Source organism: Eleutherodactylus coqui, chromosome 7, assembly GCF_035609145.1.
Source record: "Eleutherodactylus coqui strain aEleCoq1 chromosome 7, aEleCoq1.hap1, whole genome shotgun sequence".
In the NCBI taxonomy this organism is placed as follows: Eukaryota; Metazoa; Chordata; class Amphibia; order Anura; family Eleutherodactylidae; genus Eleutherodactylus; species Eleutherodactylus coqui.
In genome coordinates this window covers 114,396,518-114,415,380 of record NC_089843.1, presented here as the reverse complement: position 1 = coordinate 114,415,380, position 18,863 = coordinate 114,396,518, and the positions used below count along the sequence as shown (strand labels likewise).

The following is an 18,863-nucleotide window of genomic DNA, read 5'->3' as shown; positions in this document are numbered from 1 at the left end:
CCATGTTACCTTTGTATATACACCTCAATGGTTGGGGAAGAGTCCCCATCCAGAACAGACATCCACTATGGAGAGCGTCCATCATGGCCATCTTTCCAAGCCAATGATTGCAGTCAGCAGGGTTGAGGTAATGGAAAGGCAAAACAGGCAGAAAACACTTGAGGACAATCCTGCATACAGTAACCAATAACACAATAAGAGAAAAACTTACTTTACCAAGGAGGTGCGTAGGTCCTGGGTAAATCTCCGTCAACTCCCTGTATCCCAAAGTGCAATGATCTGCATCTGTGATCCAGAGGACAGGAATACGCAATTTGGATGAACAATTATGTTTAGGGCTTATTTGGGAGTGCAGACCAATGACAACACTTACTTGTGGGAATAAAATGAAATAAAAGTAAATAAAATAAAATAAATGGATTAAAAAACTATTAAAATAGTGAGATAAAACAAGGGATATGAAGTAATATGTTTCAGGAGTTTAGGATAAAACGCTCCCTCTTTCTCAAGCATTGAATGTAAGAACCAGCATACAAAACTTATATAGTAGCAGTAATCTTAGCCTATGATGAGATGGCAGGAAAATTGGTGCACCAATGCGACCGAACGTGACGTGTGGTCAGAAGTGGGTGTGAGTTCCAGAGTGAGAAAGTCTCAATAGTGTGATCCAAAGGTTGGAAGTGGCCGATGGATCATACCGGTGATCCAATGATCTAGATCGCGAGATTTGACTTGCCAGCTCACACTTTGTCTATCAATCAATCATAGCAAAGTAGATTTGGAATTATGTAATTGTACAGAAGAAAATGTATATAACAAGAAACCAAAAGGCTTACACAGAATCAGAAAGGGGGGAGGGGGGATAATTAAAAATGGAAGGAACTTGGAATAAAACGTTTATAAGGTACTATAAAATGGATGAAGAATGGACTGAGGAACATTTACCCTCGATTTTGGAAAAGTAATGGGATCAGAAAAATATAAGGGGGTGCCTATGAAATTAGGAATAAAATAGGATTTATTGATATACATTTAAAATACTAATAAAGTAAATTAGGGGAGGGGAGAGGGTGAATTTGTAAAGGCTCATTTACACACAATGATTATCAATCAAGATTATCGCTCAAAATGAGCGATCACCTTGCTCTGTGAGCGGCGGATGCAGAAGACAAGCGGGGTGTCCGCGCTTGTCTTCTGCATCCAGCTGTTCCCCACTCTGAGCGCCCGGCTGTTTTGCAGCTGAGAGCTCAGAGCGGATGATGCAGAAGACAAGCGGGGAGTAAATGCTTGTATTCCCCATAGGGTAATGATGCTGCAATATTTATTCTTAGAAGTCTATATTGTGTTGTTCATCCTAGAAAGTTCTGAATAATTTGACATCTGGGTGTTACCAGTTGGGGGGGGGGTCCTTCCAGAGTATGACACTCTCCTATCAATGGTAACACTGGCAGGCTGTGTATGGACATACCTTTTTGCCAATGGGAATAGTAACACCTAGTTCTTAATTTCTTCATAAATATTCACACCTGCTCTTCTCACTTGCTGCACAGAAGCCTTGAGGACTCTTTGCTACAGCTGTTCTGATGAAGAGGTCTTGTACCTTGAAATGCACATATCTGCTGGTTTTAATATAATACATGAAAAGTTAGTCGCGAATCCTCAGATTTGCCACTTGTTTATCAGATTGTTCCCTGGAAGGTTGTGCCATTCCAGCAGCTGTTTTTGTGAATTCACTCCTTGCTTTATGCATGGCAGTTTCAAGTCATTTTTGACTTTTTTCATCACCTCTTTCTTATTTCTATATTTCACTATCATAACTGGGTTTCATAAAACTCTCATGAAAGTTTGGCAAGTTAATTCCAGCAATGCATTCTTGGAGCTGTCCCACTGCAAAAAGTCTATATACACTATTTCTAAAAGCAAATAAAAGGACTGATTCAAACCTCAGAGACAACTTCAGAGCGTGCACCATAGGCATAAATCTGCGACATTTCTAGAAATACAATGTAAACATCAATAACAGTATTGATACTAGTCCCTAATGTGCAGCACAACTGACACTACTGATGCTCTATGGATGTATATACAATAAATCAGTGTGCAGACATGTAGTGTGATTGTGACCATCAGTCTAACCATGCCCTTAGGTTAGCAGTAAGGAGAAATGCGCTGAAATAGGGATTGGCTATTGCAAACACTGGTGTCAAATGTGACACCCTAACAGGATTAGAGAGATGTCTGAGACCCCCTCCCATCAGACTGGGGAGGAGAAGAGGAGGGGCATGAGGCTGAGCTCTCTAAATCTCACCTTACTTTGCTACGACTTTCAAATGTAATTACTCCAGCAGGATTATAGTCTTGTGCAGCCTCCTGCTACTACTACTCCTATGCTGTGCCTAGCTGGGGGCAGTAGCTGTGCATGCTATGTCCTGTACCAGAGGCACTGGGAGGAAATCAGGGATTGTACCAGTGATATGCACTGACCTGAAGGCTCCAGCCACAGTCTCCTTCTAGACAGAGCTGCCTGTAGCCAGCACTTGGCTTACACTTTGCAGGTCAATCAATGGATCTTTTATGCCCCCTGGATGAAGTATGAAGCTGGGAGTTCACACTGAGCGCTGCTCGCACTTGGCTTCCAGCTGATCCCGCTGCAGCTCGTTAGTAAGTGTGGAGGAGCCTCCCGCCCCCCGGAGAAGCCCCCCGTCTAGGTGTGTACATGTCTCCATGTCCCTCAATGAGTGCAGTGTGTGTATGCGGGGCGCAGGACGCGGCTGCTGCTGGCCGGTGCGCCGAGCTGCTCCGCTCCAAGTGAATACAGCCTTATAGCAGGCTCCCAGCAGGGATAGGAGATATGGCGTGTGTGATATTAGTATATAGGGGGTGCACTCTGCTCAGGGTCAGTATATGGGGGGTATAGTATTAGGGGTGTTTAGGGTCAGTGCTCAGCATCAGCACATGGGGGTGTTTAGTGCTCAGGATCAGTGTATGGAGTATATAGTATTACTTTATGGGGGTGATCAGTACAAGGGGTGCACTGTGCTCAGGGTCAGTATATGGAATGTACAGTATTAGTACATGGGGGTGCTCAAGATCAGTAGTTGAGCTGTGCAAAGTTCAGGGGCTGTATATAGGATATATAGCCCATGCAATCAACTCTCACAGTGTATATACCATATATTGTACAATAATTACTTTGTATCCAATCAGTATATGGGGTGCTCAGGGTCAGTAGTTGAGCATGTAATGTTTGGGGTCTGTATATAGAATGTGTAGCTTCCACAGTCAGCACTCATAGGATATATAGATAATTCAATAATCACTCTGTAGCCATTCAGCATATGGTGTGTTCAGGGTCTGGATATGTGGGGGGACAGTGCTCATGGTCAGTAGTTGACTTGTGCAATGTTTAGGCTCTGTATATGGGATATAAGGGAACCCACAGTCTGTGTGCATAGTAAGCACCTTGTAGCTAGTCAGTATATGTGGTTTACAGTTCTCTAGGTCAGTAAATGGGGTGTAAAGTGCAGGGTCACTATATGGGGTATGTATGTAGGATGTGTAGTGTCCACAGCCAATCCTCATAGTGTATAGATTGTAGAATGATCACTTTTTGTGTCTAGTGAGTATATGGGGTGCACATTGATCATGTTCTATCTTCCCTTTGATGACATTCCATATAATGATTGTTTTTGCTTATTGCCTCTTCCACTCCTCAGCTTGTCAGATGTACTGTTGTACAGATCAGGTCTTCCTGGCAGCCGGCCTGTGTAGTGGGAGAAAGAGTAAGTGGATGAAGAAGCAGCAGCAGCCTCAGAACCTGGTCTACAGGCAGCAGCTATAGGGCCATCCTATTGTGTCTTATGGGAGTCTTATCAGGACTAACAAGCTTCCATCAAGATCTTCAGACAGTGGCTGATCCTCCTGGAGAAAACTTTTTTTCCTGGCTGAGTGCATGTGATCATTGTTCAGATTGGATGAGAAAGGGAAGACCATTGTAATTGAGGGAGCCATCCCCATAATAACCCTCTCACTACTGTGTACAGCTCTGCAGCCCTGGACTGTGCAATGAACATGCTCCCTTGGCTCCTCTTCTTCCTCACTGGCTGGACTTTCTGTGAAAAGTTCTCCCTGTGTTATGGCCTTGACTACGATTACCCTTATTATGACACTGAAGAGGAAAAACCTGAGGTCATTGACTACAAGGATCCTTGTAAAGCTGGTGAGTTCCCATATTTTCTCATTCAGGGCTATAATCTCAGTGCACAATACAGCATCTAATGCTGCTTACCGTATTAAAGGGCTCACGTGTGGCTGGCACAGGGCACCAGGGCAAGGGTGGGTGCTGGATGTGTTGAAGAATATTTCGCACTAAGAGAAAAGATGGCCAGAAAATGTAACTCTTAAGTTGTCATCCTCTATCAAAGTAAAAAAAATTAAGTCTACTCCACTATCCTTAGTTATATCAATATGAGAAAGCTGGGTCACTGCCAAAATAAGTATCTTCACACCTCTTACAAGTGATGCCATCCAACTTTCCTAGACTCCTGAATAACTAAGTCTGCCTAGTTATGTCGTGTTTTTTTATTTATTTATTTTTTGTATGTGGGGAATTTTATTGTAAAGTTAACCAGATTAATTACTGTTCAGGAGTCCAGCTCTGTGGGAGTTGTGCTAGTGATCAAATTAGTTGATCAGCTTTTCAAGGAACAGACAAATGTTTACGGTAAGTTTTGTTGTTTGTTTGTTTTTTCTTTGTAATTCTGAAACATGTTTTTCCTGTTGTTTTCCAAGTCCTATACATAAGCCTATGGGAGAAATGAGAAAACAAGTGTCATACCATAGCATGCTGTGTCTTGGTGGAGGGGTGGGGGGGGGGGGGGACACCAGGATAATGCTTAACCCATAACTGTTTTAGTACATTTTATATTTCTGGATACAAAAAAAGCACAAAAGCAGTAAAAACTCCAATGAAAATGCTACAAAATATGAATCCATGTGGGGGGTCGTGAGGGGCTTTCTAATTGTTTTTACAGTTCTTGATTCTGCTAGACAAAAAAGTGAGGTGATACAGTGAATGGTTAACACTGACACTTGTAAATAGAAAATAATCCATCATAAATGGCTGTCAGGGCAGTCAGCGTTATCCTGAGTGTCCTGTGGGATCAGAGTATCTCAGCTAAGGCTACAATGCTACTGACTCCCTGCGATGCACGATTCAGGATGCTAACTCCTTGGGTATAATTATAACGTTACATCTCTTGTGTCATAGTCCGCATCATTATATCAGGTGTTAGAACTTAGTGGCGCATATATACTATAGGGCTACATGGCAAATTTGCTTGTGACGCAGGTTGAAGAGGCTAAAGAGCATAAGGTAGCCCTTTGAGCTCACAATCTAATAGAACTCGGCGTTGTCTCATTACAACTTGCTGCAACTGCGAACTGCAGATCACAAAAAAATCCAGCCCAGTTGAATTGTTTTTGCGCTGTGCAAGTTGTAACATGACCGCATTAAGTTCTATTAGAATATGAAATTGTAGGGCTACACTGCAGTTATTGATGGTGTGACTAAAGTCGCCTTGTAGCCTTAGGCCTCTGGCACACTAGCATTTTTAAAAAATTTTTTATCCGTATGTAGTCCGTTTAAAAAAAAATGAGCTACTCATAGACCGCATATGGACCTATATTCTTAAATGTGGCAATGCACACAAGCAATTATTTTTTTCACACGGACTGCATGAACAAACTCGTGTTCACTATTCTGATTTTACGGATGAGGCTCGCCCATTTAAGTCAATGGGAATAGAAAATAATGGACAGCATTCTGCATGCGCCATCGGTGTGCTGTCGTCCTTCTTTTTTTTTTATATAAAGATACGGGGAAAAAATGAGAGAATAGGGTCTCCCTCACACAGACGCTTTTCTCCGTGATTACCGCAGAGTTTTCAATGAGTGACACGGTAATCGCGGTATAACGCTCTCATTGCCTTCAATGGAGCCTCTCAGACAGGCACTCGATCGCCTGAGCGGAGTCTGTTCTATTTTTCTGTGTTTAGCGCACTTTAGTGATAGGGAGTGCGAAAAGCCAGCATCAAAAATGTGGCGCTTTGCCGAACGCCTGTGTGAAGGAGGCCTTAGGGCTTAGGCTAACCTCACACGGGTGAGCGCGATATGTGGCTGTGAATCACACCTCCATATCACGCTCCCCACTATGTAAATTCCCGGAGGATGCAAGGTGTTTTCATGTCAAAACGGTCTCGCATCACTTCGGGAATCTCCGCTGTCAGCCGCAGCGGACAATCACAGCGTTTACCCCATTGTAATCAATTGGATACCTTGCATCGCATGCACCTAGCACATGGTGCGATGCTGCCGCCGGCCTCATTGAGAACAATCGGCGCTGCGATGCGAGAGTTTGCACCAAGATAGAACATGCTGCGATTTGTTTCTTGCATAGCATCACATCGCTGTGCCATGCAGGAAACTACCGCTCATGTGTATGACCGCGGTTCATATTTGTGCGTCTCGCAACACACAAATCTTGTGCAATTTGACGCCCGTGTGAAGGCAGCCCTAGTCTTGTTTTCAGGTTTGTTTTTTTTTTTGCGAACATGGAAAATACATGACGCACAGACTAAATGCGGACCAAACGCAGAGGCCACATTGAATTGCACACACATGAAATGTCCATTTCTTGTCGAAGTAACGCTGAGATATACGCACGTGTGTGTGTGTGTATATAATATATATATATATTAATTTTTGTTACGCAAGTGTGCACCTAGCCCTATAGGAATAAGTGACTGCTTTTGTTGTACATAGTGGTCTGGGAGTTTCCAACCTTTTGATGCTTTCATGCAGCAGAGCTGAGTTTGTCATTTTCCACAACACCTTATGATCTCGTAGTGCGTTAACAATAGATATTCCTAGGGCTGCAGATAAACCTATGACTTTAGTTCTGATGTACACTCAATAGCCACAAAGAGTTAACACATTCAGCTCTGCTACATCTGTATGCCACAGTGTATTACCTGAGAGGCTATTACTAGGAGAGAATTCCCCTTTGTTTATTAACATGTCACATCCTATGCAGGGCTTCACGTGTCAGGGCTGAGAGGGTGGAGGAAGGAGAGAGTTGGGTGTAACTTTTCTACTGGAGGAGGAGGTGCTGTCTCCTTCCTCTCCCGGCTTTATTACCCCCTCATGCATTTGTGAAGGGCTGCAGTTGCCATGCTGTCTCTGCTGTGCTAACAGCCCGGAGCCCTGACTCTGGCACACGTGCCGCATTGTCCCTGTACTCATTACTACATGACCCTTATGGGGAAATTCTTCACAAGCTTTACCACAGATTGGATGGCATTTGCGCTCATTGTCGTGTTGGTCAACTTTATTGGATAAAATCACATTCCTAATATACAATGGCTCCCTTTGTTCTAGGGAGAAAAACGCACGTGAAAGTGAGACCTAATGCTGTGGAGCTCTTGGGGTACTCAGGGAGGGGTCCGCTTATGTTATTTATAGAGGTTTTTAGTTTTTGAATAGGATTCATTTATTCTACACTTTTCTTGTGATTAGAGGTCCCTGGATCCACTCTGCCTACAAGCACATGTCCTTTATAGTCACTTAAATGTGTGTATGTATAGATTATACCCCCATCGCCTCCCCCATAGATCCTTACTTGGGGCCACATTGACCTTGAAATTCTCCCAAATCCCTTTACATTGCCATGATGTAGAGTTGCTGGTTGACATTTAACTCCTTCTGAATAAAGTGCTAGTTTCTTCACTGGTAACATTGTATCTTTAGTCTGACTTCTATGTAACTCTTAGGGTGCCTGCACACGAGCAGAATTTCAAGCACGTGATTTTAGGCACATAATCCGCCCCAGACCGCAGCCAATATACTCCTATGAGGATCCGCAGTTGTCCCCAGACGGATGGATTTGTATCGCGTTTTTTCACGCGAGTGAAAAAATCTGCGACCTGTTCTAATTTTGGTCGGATCATGCGCGTGAAGCCTCCAATACAAGTGAATGGGTGCGTTTTTTCACGCAGTACATCCGGAGTGCAGCTGCGGATGGAGTCACTGGTTGCTATGACTACAGGAAGTAGGCATGGTAGGAGGCGTCCCAACACACAGCACAGAGCTTCACAGGCACATTTCAACTGCAGATCTGTCCTTTCAGTCCCCTCATCTACCAGAGAGCAGCCAGCAGACACCAGCCAGGGTGCACCCAGTACCTCCTTTTTTTCCTGGGGGGCTCTTCCTCCTCCGTTACCGCAGTACGTCCGAAAAAAGTTACATGGATCAACCATGCCCACAAAGACATCTGCTCACCGGGTGAAAGCATGTTGCCAGAATAATTTAACAGTGCTCACACAAGCAAGAGGGACAGAACGGAGTCTGGGTGTTGGTTTTTAAGCTGTTTTCCAGGGAATGGGCAGTTCTCTAGGGGTTGGGTTTACAATAAGGGTGTCTTCCGGATTTTTCTGCGCGTTTTTTTCCGCAACACATCCGCGTATATCCGCGCGTGATTTTTCACGCATCCGCACCTATCCGCAAGCACATTTAGGTACCATACGCGCGTGAAAATCCGCGAGTGGAATCCGGAACGCTCGTGTGCAGGCGGCCTTACATATATGCCTATAGTTCTTCAGTCTGCCTGCAGGGTTTCGAATAGTAATCTTCATGCTGTGATGAGGATCTGTTTCTGTTTGACCGCTCTGAATTGTGCCAGGCATAATTGGAGATTATTCTGTTACTTCACAATAAATCCTCTGAGACTTTCCCCTCTACTGCATTATATCTGTTCATTCATGGTGTTTCAGCGGAACATTCCAATACTTGCCAGAAACTAGATCATTTGGTTGAGAAATGCTCCACCTATACTCGCATTAACCCATTCTATCCAATACTTGGCATAAACCATATAGCTGTAAAACAGATCTACGGGATCATTCACGCTAGCATTTAGCCTCCATTCAGGCTTTCCGTCTTTCTGTTCCACTTTTGGAGCAGAGAGATGGAATTGAAACGGAAACCTCACAAAAACAAATGGAAAGCTTTCTGTTTGCTTCTGTTCCGTTAGGTTTCTGGTTTTTAAATGGGACAAATGGCTAATTGAAATTGATGGTGCTTAATTTCATCTCTCTATTCAAAAAATGCAACGGAGGCTAAACACTAGTGTGAATGAGATGCTGATGGCACTGGCGTAACTATAGAGGATGCAGGGGATGCAGTTGCACCTGGGCCCAGGGGGCCCATAAGGCCTCTCTTCCCCATATAGGGAGCACAGTACTATGAATAAAGTATTATATTTTGGGGGCCCCCTTACAGATTTTGCATGGGGGCCTAGAAGCTTCAAGTTACGCCTCTGCCTGATGGGTTTTATACAGGTTCTTATTCGAGATGAGCGAACGTACTAGTTTAGGGCGATTTCGCAATCGAGAAACTGACTACTCGGGCAAACAGATTCAGGGGGGTGCCGGGGGGGAGCGGGGGGTTGCAGACGGGAGTGGGGGGGAGCTCCCGAGCTCCCCCTGTTCCCCACTACTACTACTTTTATTACATGTGATGTATGTTTATTTTATGTTGTACTTGGGGAGTGAACTCATTCCTCTTGACATCACAGTTCTGCTGATGTCAAGACTTTCCTTGAGGTGTAGCTCAGGTGCTAAGACTCCATTAGACCTATTAGTCCTAATCTATGTTCCTATCTGCATCAGAGGCTTTAAACTGCGCTATCCGGAAGCCCGGTGGACCCCATTATAGTTAATGGAGTGTGTCTGGCGCAGTTCATCTCCAGCATATGCCAGATCCTGTATTTGCGTTATTTTTGTTGTTGAGCTCAAGAGAGTCAAGCCAAATAATGGAAATAAAATTGCTGATATGAAAGGAGCCCAAATCCTTGCATATGTATCTGAATCCATTGCACGTATACATGATCTATCCTAGATATGAACACCATGAATAAAGCTATAAAAATAGATCTCTGTTTTTAATACTCCCTTTAAGAATAAAGACCCATTTACACAGGCTGATAATCGGGTAGGAATGTTCTTTTGCCCGATCATCAGGCCGTGTGCAGCTGCACCTGATCGGACAGTAAATGAGCACATTGAGCAATGTAAAATGATCTTAAGAGTGAGTCACATGTCACAGATTTTGATTCAGATCTGCAGCAGAATTCACCCCCTTTAATTTAAATTCAATTAAAATCGTGAAGTCTGTGGCAGATCTGCAAAAAAAAAATCCACAGCAAATCGGTAACATGTGAATGCACCCTTTTTCTAAATCCGCTGCAGAATCTTTGCATTTCAAAAGGTGAAATTTGTGAGAAAAGTCTGGCACATGATGGGCATGCTGTCTATTTGAAAATGCATAGCATGCTTAAAATCTGCATGGACTTTTTCCAGTACGTGCAAATGGGGTTTTAAAAAACATTGTTTCAGCAGCTTTTATTAGGAATTTCACAGATTTGGTACAGGTGCATAACATTCTTACAACCCCACCCAGTACATTACTTTTTAACAAACCTACTCCCAGTATGGAGTAATGGGAGGGGTTAACAAAGGGTAACATAGGGGTCGTTAAGGATCCAGATCAGCTCCTTAGTATGTTCAAGGCCAATAACCGGGGCTGGTTTTTGGTGGGGAAGTTAGGTGGATGAGATGTAGCCACCTAGTCCCAGGACTTTGAGATAACCAAATCAGGGTTGCCAAGTATCTAGGAAATTAGTTAAGGTATTGACTTATTGTAGAAGTGGCGTAGTGCAGTTATCTAGTAACATAGTATTTTAGGCTGAATGAAGACAATGTCCATCTAGTTCAGCCTGTTTTCAGAATGAATCATTCTGTGACAGCAAAACTTTCTTTGTAAAATTGGGGGCATAGGAAGGTACAGAAAGGTACCAAAACTTGTTATGCCCATTAACTGGGTTATCCTACGTCTATCTGTCTTGCTGTACTAGGCACATAACTCTGTACATAGTACGGTGGCCCTGGTTGGTACTGCAGGCTGAGTTCCATTCACTCCAATAAGACTTGGCCTGCAGAACTTGCCTGGGTCTAAAGGACTTCAACAAAGGTAATATGCTGGATGTCAAGCCTCAATAACCAGGCAGAGGTTCATATATTACACTTGTGAAAATACATTCAGCACACACTTTGGCGTCATGAAAATATACCCCATGTAATGTCCCCTATAAGATACTGTGAAAATTTGTTGGTATACAATCTGTCTACAGTATGATAAAACTTTCTTCTTTATGCCGTGTGGCTATAAAGTATTTTTAAGCATGCATATAACCCTCTGCCCACACTTATTTTCCTTTTTAAAACAGTAAGGCATGTTGGCGGTAGTATTTTTATATATCGGCATTTTCTGGAAACAAGCTTAAAGAAATGTGACAGCATAATGATGATTAACCAAATGCTACACAGATGCTAAACTGTCATATTCATGTAGAGAGGCAGTGAGTGTTTTGTATTGAACAGACCATAATTAAGACTTCTGTATAGTGAGATGGAATCAGTATATGATTACACAAGAAATACAGAAATTCTGAAAATTCATTTTATAGATTACGTATTTTTACATGAGGTGTATATAAATTGTTCTGTATAACACAATAGAGAAAAAGTATATGAAAACTGTCACAAGACTATCTTCAATTCAATCTAACAGGCGCTTATCGTATTATAAAAGTTACGAGATTTCTGCTTATCTTTGCCTTATAGTACACCAAAAATGAGGTGTTTTGAAGTATCATTGGTACTGCATGAACATCAATACTAACATTGCTGTGGGAGTCATTTATGACTCCTTTTGGCATTTCAAAGACTATGCGGTTAATAAAAAAAATCACATTGGTCCCAATTTTAAAATGCTAATATCTTTAATAGCTGTTGGATGTAAGTTTGTCCAACCATTAACTATTTTTTTTCAGACTTCTCAAAATGTAAGAAAATGCTCTTCAGCTTGGCATTCACTTGTTTTACATGGGGCAGTGGAGAAGGCCACAGCCAGGCAGCTCTGATAGTGGCTTGTCTTGGGAGAACAAATTGAATGTCAATGCCATCTATGTGCCCGATCCTCCTTTACTCAACATCCCCCTCCTTTCCTCAACTTCCTCATCCGTAGGCTGGATTCACACGCACGTATATCGACTCGGTTTTCACGCCGAGCCGATATACGGTGTCCTCATCTGCAGGGGGGAGCCTGGAAGAGCCAGGAGCAGGAACTGAGCTTCCGCCCCCTCTGCCTCCTCTCCACTCCCTCTCCGCCCCTCTGCACTATTTGCAATGAAAAGAGGCAGGAGGGGCGGGGCTAAGTGATGAGAATTAGCCCCGCCCCATCCCACCTCTCCCCATTGCAAATAGTGCAGAGGGGCGGAGAGGAGGAAGAGAGGGGGCGGGAGCTCAGAGCACTGCTCCTTGGCATGAAAACCCAGCCGATATACGATCATATGAATCCAGCCATAGGGTATGATTGGGTAGTCTCTATATATTTGAATCTCATCCGATCCTACTGAAATTGCTGGGTTCAGATAACCGTTGTGTATGGCTGCCCATTTACCTTCCCCTTATTTAGCAGGACCTTGGTACAGCAAAACCCTTTCAGGTCTCTTCTCATGAGAAATAAATCATAAACCTCTAGCTTATTCACATCGGCTTTGAAAACGCTTGTACGCTCAGACCTACCTATATGGCAGAATTAAGAGTAATAGCTGTCGGCTGGACAAATGTTTACCTGGCAGCTATCTAAAGTGAATGGGCAGCTTTACTTTGCTAAAATAAACTGTAACCTGATATATAAAATGCAACAAGTCCTAAAATGATCTCTAAGAATACTTGGTAGCTAAAAGGATTAGAAAAAAATAACGGCCACCCCTTTTAATTAGCATAGAGGACACATGTATATTTAGTAAGCCAACTTTGTGCCTGCATGCTTCAAAACGATAGATTGTAAGCTGCATTGAATATCTGAGAAGTCATTTTCTAGTAGTAGCTTGATCACTTAAAGGGGTTGTCCCGCGCCGAAACGTTTTTTTTTGTTTTTTTTTATTCAATCGGCGCAAGACAAACCCAATGCATGTGTTAAAAAAAACAAACCGTTTAGTACTTACCCGAATCCCCGCGCTGCGGCGACTTCTTCCTTACCTTAGCAAGATGGCCGCTGGGATCTTCACCCACGATGCACCGCGGGTCTTCTCCCATGGTGCACCGTGGGCTCTGTGCGGTCCATTGCCGATTCCAGCCTCCTGATTGGCCGGAATCTGCACACGTGACGGGGCGGAGCTACGAGGACCAGCTCTCCGGCACGAGCGGCCCCATTCACCAGGGAGAAGATCGGACTGCGCAAGCGCGTCTAATCGGGCGATTAGACGCTGAAATTAGACAGCACCATGGAGCGAGGACGCTAGCAACGGAACAGGTAAGTGAATAACTTCTGTATGGCTCATAATTAATGCACGATGTACATTACAAAGTGCATTAATATGGCCATACAGAAGTGTATAACCCCACTTGCTTTCGCGGGACAACCCCTTTAAGCCTAGTTTAAAATGACCAAGTAGGCAGGAAAGGTAGTAAAAGTGTAGTGGCCCGAAACCCCTATTTCTGATCCCTCCATAATTGTCACGTCATGTTTGCCATGTGGATGCACTGTGCAAAGTGTCTTGTCTGCTGTTATGTGTATTGCACAGCTGCAGCATGCAAAAGGTTAATGTCTGAAAGTGGCTGGGATATGTCCTGGGGAAAGTAACAGTTCTGTCTAGTCATGTGAGGTCTACCCTCTAAGTATGAGTGATTGAGATCAAGGTGAGTCTTTCATCATCTGAGTACCCAGCTTGCTGGAGGGTAATAAACAAATTACCTGAAAGCACTGCAGAATAAGTTGGCACTATACAAATAACAATTCCCTTCCCCCATTTTCAATGGTTGAGTGAGGAGTAGGAGTGCTGGCCACATAGGGGTATCTTCAACCCTCATGTGGTGAAGTGATGGAAGCGGAGGAAAGGTATCCTGAGGCCTACCATTCTAGGAACCACCTGTGAGGAGTGAAGAAGTCTGCCATGCAGTGTTCTACAAAGCAAGTTCTGAGTGTGTGTCAGTGGGGTGTTGTGTCCTCCTCCGGAGCTATTCAGAGTCCCGAAGAGTGTGTGCGTGTCCAGGAGTGGAGCATCACAGATAACTTGGACTGTGGGCCTTGGTTCATCCTCCTGACCATCTACTGAAAATGTCCTTGCTGCACGTGCAAGTAAGCTGTATTTCTGCAAGTACAGAGTAAAGTTTCCAGTCACTGCCCGTTCAGTGATTTGAGGTATTGAACGTTAAAGGGGTTGTCCCGCAGCAGCAAGTGGGGTTAAGCACTTCTGTATGGCCATATAAATGCACTTTGTAATATACATCGTGCATTAAATATTGGCCATACAGAAGTTATATACTTACTCCCTCCGGTGTTGGCGTCCCCGTCTCCATGGCGCCGACCGAAGCCTTCTTCTGCCTGGATTAGACGCGCTTGCGCTGTCTGCTTCTTCTGTCCCGCTGAAGGGGCCGCTCCGGCGTGCTCGCGCCGCACAAGTCTTCTGCGCATGCGCAGAAGACCTCTGCGGTGCGAGCACGCCGGAGCGGGACAGAAGAGGGCAGACAGCGCAAGCGCGTCTAATCCAGGCAGAAGGCGGCTTCGGTCGGCGCCATGGAGACGGGGACGCCAACACTGGAGGGGGTAAGTATATAACTTCTGTATGGCCAATATTTAATCCATGATGTATATTACAAAGTGCATTAATATGGCCATACAGAAGTGCTTAACCCCACTTGCTTTCGCGGGACAACCCCTTTAACTGTGCATGGACTCTCTTATTTAACTGCCGAGGATTTGCCGCTGTGAACAGAATGGTGGCGTCACGCGTGACAACTTCAAGTCCACTACACTTATACAGTTAACTGCTGTCCCAGTGTTGCCTGGAAGAGGCCTAGCAGTGTCTTGGTCGAGGTTCTGTGCGTCCCTCCAGGGAGGAGTCTGGTAGAGCCACCATGACGAGTGACACCTCTACCTCACCAGCTCCTCAGTATGGGTCTCATGTCTTGGTCGCCGTGGGGCACCACAAAGATATGACCACTCGACCAGTGTAAAGAGGCAAGCACTGGGGAGAGTCGAGTGTAGAGTACACAGCATAGTTGTTCTCCCCCTTGGCCTCTTCTTTCCAATTCCACTGTGCACTCCTGTTGTTCAAACAGATTGGAAAATGCACAGGCCAGTGCATAGGCAAGTGTAAAGTAGAATGGCTGTAGAAGGAGGGATTTATTTATTTATTTATTTATTTTCTGGGCCCAGTTCACTAGCATTAGTTAATTGACTAGTGTAAGCACAAGCATGAAAATGTGAGGGCAAGTCATGTACTGACTCCAGTTACTTGACCACAGAGTGGATGTGACTTTGTCTATGAAAGCCTGCCATGATGCCCAATAATCCCCCTTGCAGCTGCACAAACTGCTGTAAGAGGAAATTTAAAGTCTCTCCAGCATCATGAAGCCCAAGTGTTGGGTTGGGCACCTATGTGTTTATAGTGATCCTCTGTTTTAGCAGGAGATAGTTCTTGGGAAGAACACTGCCACACAGTATTTCTGTCATTGAGAATCCTAGTTTGTCTTGTTTTTATTAGGTGGAGTAGATGATCCTGTTTTTAGAACTAGCTGTACAATACCTTTTATAATAAAATATGCAGGGAGATGCCCGTGTTGGAACATCATAGAAATGGTTACAGTGCACAGCTGAAGAAACAAATTATGTAAGGCTTCATTTTTCTTTTCCTTGTTATGCAACGAAATTGTAATGTTCTGTTGGGGCACAAAGGAAATTATCAAATATGCTTTTCAATTCAGCTTGATTAGCAGAGAAATGGTACAGCAGAGGATTCTTGTAATCAAAACACGATGCCCATAAAATGGTTTATGTTTGTAATCTATTCTGCAAAAAAAAAATAAAAATTACTTGTATAACCTAATGGGATGAATTCTTGTGACTATAGTAAGGTGATCATTTACTGTTCGTGTACTTTCAATCTGCATACCATCCGGTTTTGTTTCTCGTTACAATTTGACATTAATTTTTCATAGACTATTTATACCAGGTGTAAACACTATACACACTGCCTGCCCACTGGACCTCTGCTACATTCCTGCTCATTTTGGGTCTAGAAGCCCAGTAGGCGGTCTTAAGAGTAAATGCACAGATGGCTATCACTGATGAGGCCCATTTACACATAATGATTGTCGCTCAAAATTCGTCAAAACAAACTTTTCCTTGTGTCACTTAGTTTCAGTCTGCATAAAATCATTGGCGGCTTGCGCACTTCTCATTGTGTTTAAACACTCCTCGTTCAGTGTTTCACATAGAATGTGAAACACTGAGAAGGAGTAAACAATTCTCAATGATCCTCCTGTCTAAACATTCTGCACGATTGCGAACAAATGAAATGTGAGGTCACTGGCTAATGAGAATTTGCTTGTGTAAAAGGGGCATGAGGCAGGGAAATCTGTCAATCACTGATAGGACCGCCCACTGGACTTCTAAGCCCGGAATGAGCAGGTTTTATATAAATAAATCACATGGTCTAAGTATTTTTCCACAAAACTATAGATCAATCAGCTCCACTCTTCCTCCTCTATACATGCTACCTGCAGATCAGACGATATGGGGAACACCTACAAACTGCTTTATGCCAGATAGTGTAGAAAAGTTGCAAATTATGGCGCAAGTCTCACTTGCACAAAAACTTGGTAACTTTTCAGATTTCTGTGCTGGCCTTGACATTTTTGTGAAAAGTGGATGAGTTTGTTGAGAGAGTTGTGGCCACTGCAGATGGGTGGGGGTGGGGGGAGGGAATTGATTTATAAATTTTGCTAGAAGTTAGAGTTAATCATACCAGAAATCTACATCCATTGATAGCTGGTGATTGAAGCATGGAGGAGCTGAGATGCAACGAATATAAGATAAGGTGTGCACCTCTTTATATGCCCTCCTTTTTTTTTTTTTTTTTTTTCTTTTTTATACCAAAAGTTGACATTTTTGCTGCAAAACCCAGCATGCAGCTATATCTCACACAGATATGCAAATGAGTAGAGTTCTGGCATTAGTAGATGAATGGTCTTGCCATCTGAGTCCCTAAAAGTGGTTCCTCTCCCCTTGGCCTATAAAAAGGCTCTCAGAGGCTACTTGTATGTAGTGGACCTCTTTTTTCCTGCGATGCAATTGAAGCGATTTAACCTAGTTAACAGAGTTTGAGAGGGGAACATTATTGGAATGAGAAAAGCTGGATGGCCGTATCGACAAATTGCCGTCACATGGGCCATTCTGACCAGACTGCTGGGGTGTTTGGCATATGTTTAGGACATGCTGCAGCCACATGTGATCCTCTCATGGTGGCTTCCAAGAGGCATTTTCCGACAGGATAATACTCGGCCGCACACACAAGGGGGTCACAGAAATGTCCCCACATTATTGTCACACTTCTGTGGCTGCCCGGTTGCCATATTTATTGCCAATAGAACATGTATGGGACCATCTAGGTTGCAAATTTTTAACAGCTTACAGGTTCACATGATACAGAGGCTCAGTTACAGCCCCCCCCCATCGTCTCTTAACCCCTCCATGCCCGACCGTATCGCATTTTACATCCAAGCTAGAGGCGGTACACCAGGGTACTAGAGCCTCCATGCCCGCCTGTATCACATCTTACATCCAAGCTAGAGGCGGTACAACGTGGCACTAGAGCTTCCGTTTAAGGGTTCAGTTTTCCATCATAAATTATCCTTTTAAAACAAAAAACAACTTTTGGAATATTTGCGGTGTCCCTGAAGCTTTGCTTTTGCCACTTCTTACAAGCATTTTTACTTAGGAGCTCCTTCAGCTTCTTTAGGCAATAGCACTATATGCACGCAAGTCAAATTTGATCCATGTCATTACTGAGCATGAAAGGGTTTATGTGGAGATGTAACACAGAGGTAGCTGATCAATATACAAAATGCTCGGGACGATATTCCAATGTTGTAAATCGAATAAAATATAAAATTTATACATGTATATGTATGTTACTAGTGGGAAACCTCTTAAAAATCCCAGACACGCACTGTAAGGAAACCTGCAGTAATCTCCTTTATCACGGTCTCGATCAGGAATAAACAAAATACGGACATTAGGGGTCAGTTAGGTGCATGAACCAATTTGAACTCTTTAGTGGTCGTGTTAAGGATTTAAGTGTATGGCCAATGTAAGTCTTATTTAATGTGAGACATCTACTTCTCCCAATGCCCCCATACACATGTAGAAAGCTGCCAGATTCCGGTGGCAGTTTATTTCCTCTTAAAACATAAGGATCGGGCGTGTTGAAACCCAACATGCATCGTTTTTTATACATATAAGCAGAAAATGGTCATATTTTAAAAATTTACCTGGAACCTGAAGCTCTCTGTAGAAAAAGCTTAGTAACTAGAGATGAGCGAACGTACTCGGTAAGGCCGATTTCGCAATCAAGCACCGCGATTTTCGAGTACTTCACTACTCGGGTGAAAAGTACTCGGGGGCGCTGTGGGTGAGCGGGGGGTTGCAGAGGGGAGTGGGGGGGGGGGGGGGAGAGGGGGAGAGAGAGAGAGCTCCCACCTGTTCCGCGCTGCTACCCCCTGCTCCACCACGCCACGCCCCGCCACACAGCGCCCCCGAGTACTCTTCACCCGAGTAGTGAAGTACTCGAAAATCGCGGTGCTCGATTGCGAAATCGGCCTTACCGAGTACGTTCGCTCATCCCTATTAGTAATGTCCGTAACTCGTCACTATTAACCTGTAAACTTTAGCAGATGAAT

General features: G+C 43.8%; 1 protein-coding gene across 4 annotated transcripts in view; it reads left to right on the top strand.

Annotated features, from left to right (window-relative positions):
- Positions 1-2,353: 2,353 nt before the first annotated feature.
- Positions 2,354-18,863, top strand: part of TLL1 (tolloid like 1) — a 139,316-nt gene continuing 122,806 nt past the window's right edge. For all 4 annotated transcript variants that reach the window (XR_010785815.1, XM_066573560.1, XM_066573559.1 and 1 more), the window contains exons 1-2: positions 2,354-2,708; positions 3,717-4,219. Coding sequence is in view for 3 of the 4 variants with exons in the window: in XM_066573560.1 (XP_066429657.1) it covers positions 4,066-4,219 (154 nt within the window). In the remaining variant the exon portion in view is untranslated. The remainder of the gene's footprint in view (positions 2,709-3,716; positions 4,220-18,863) is intronic.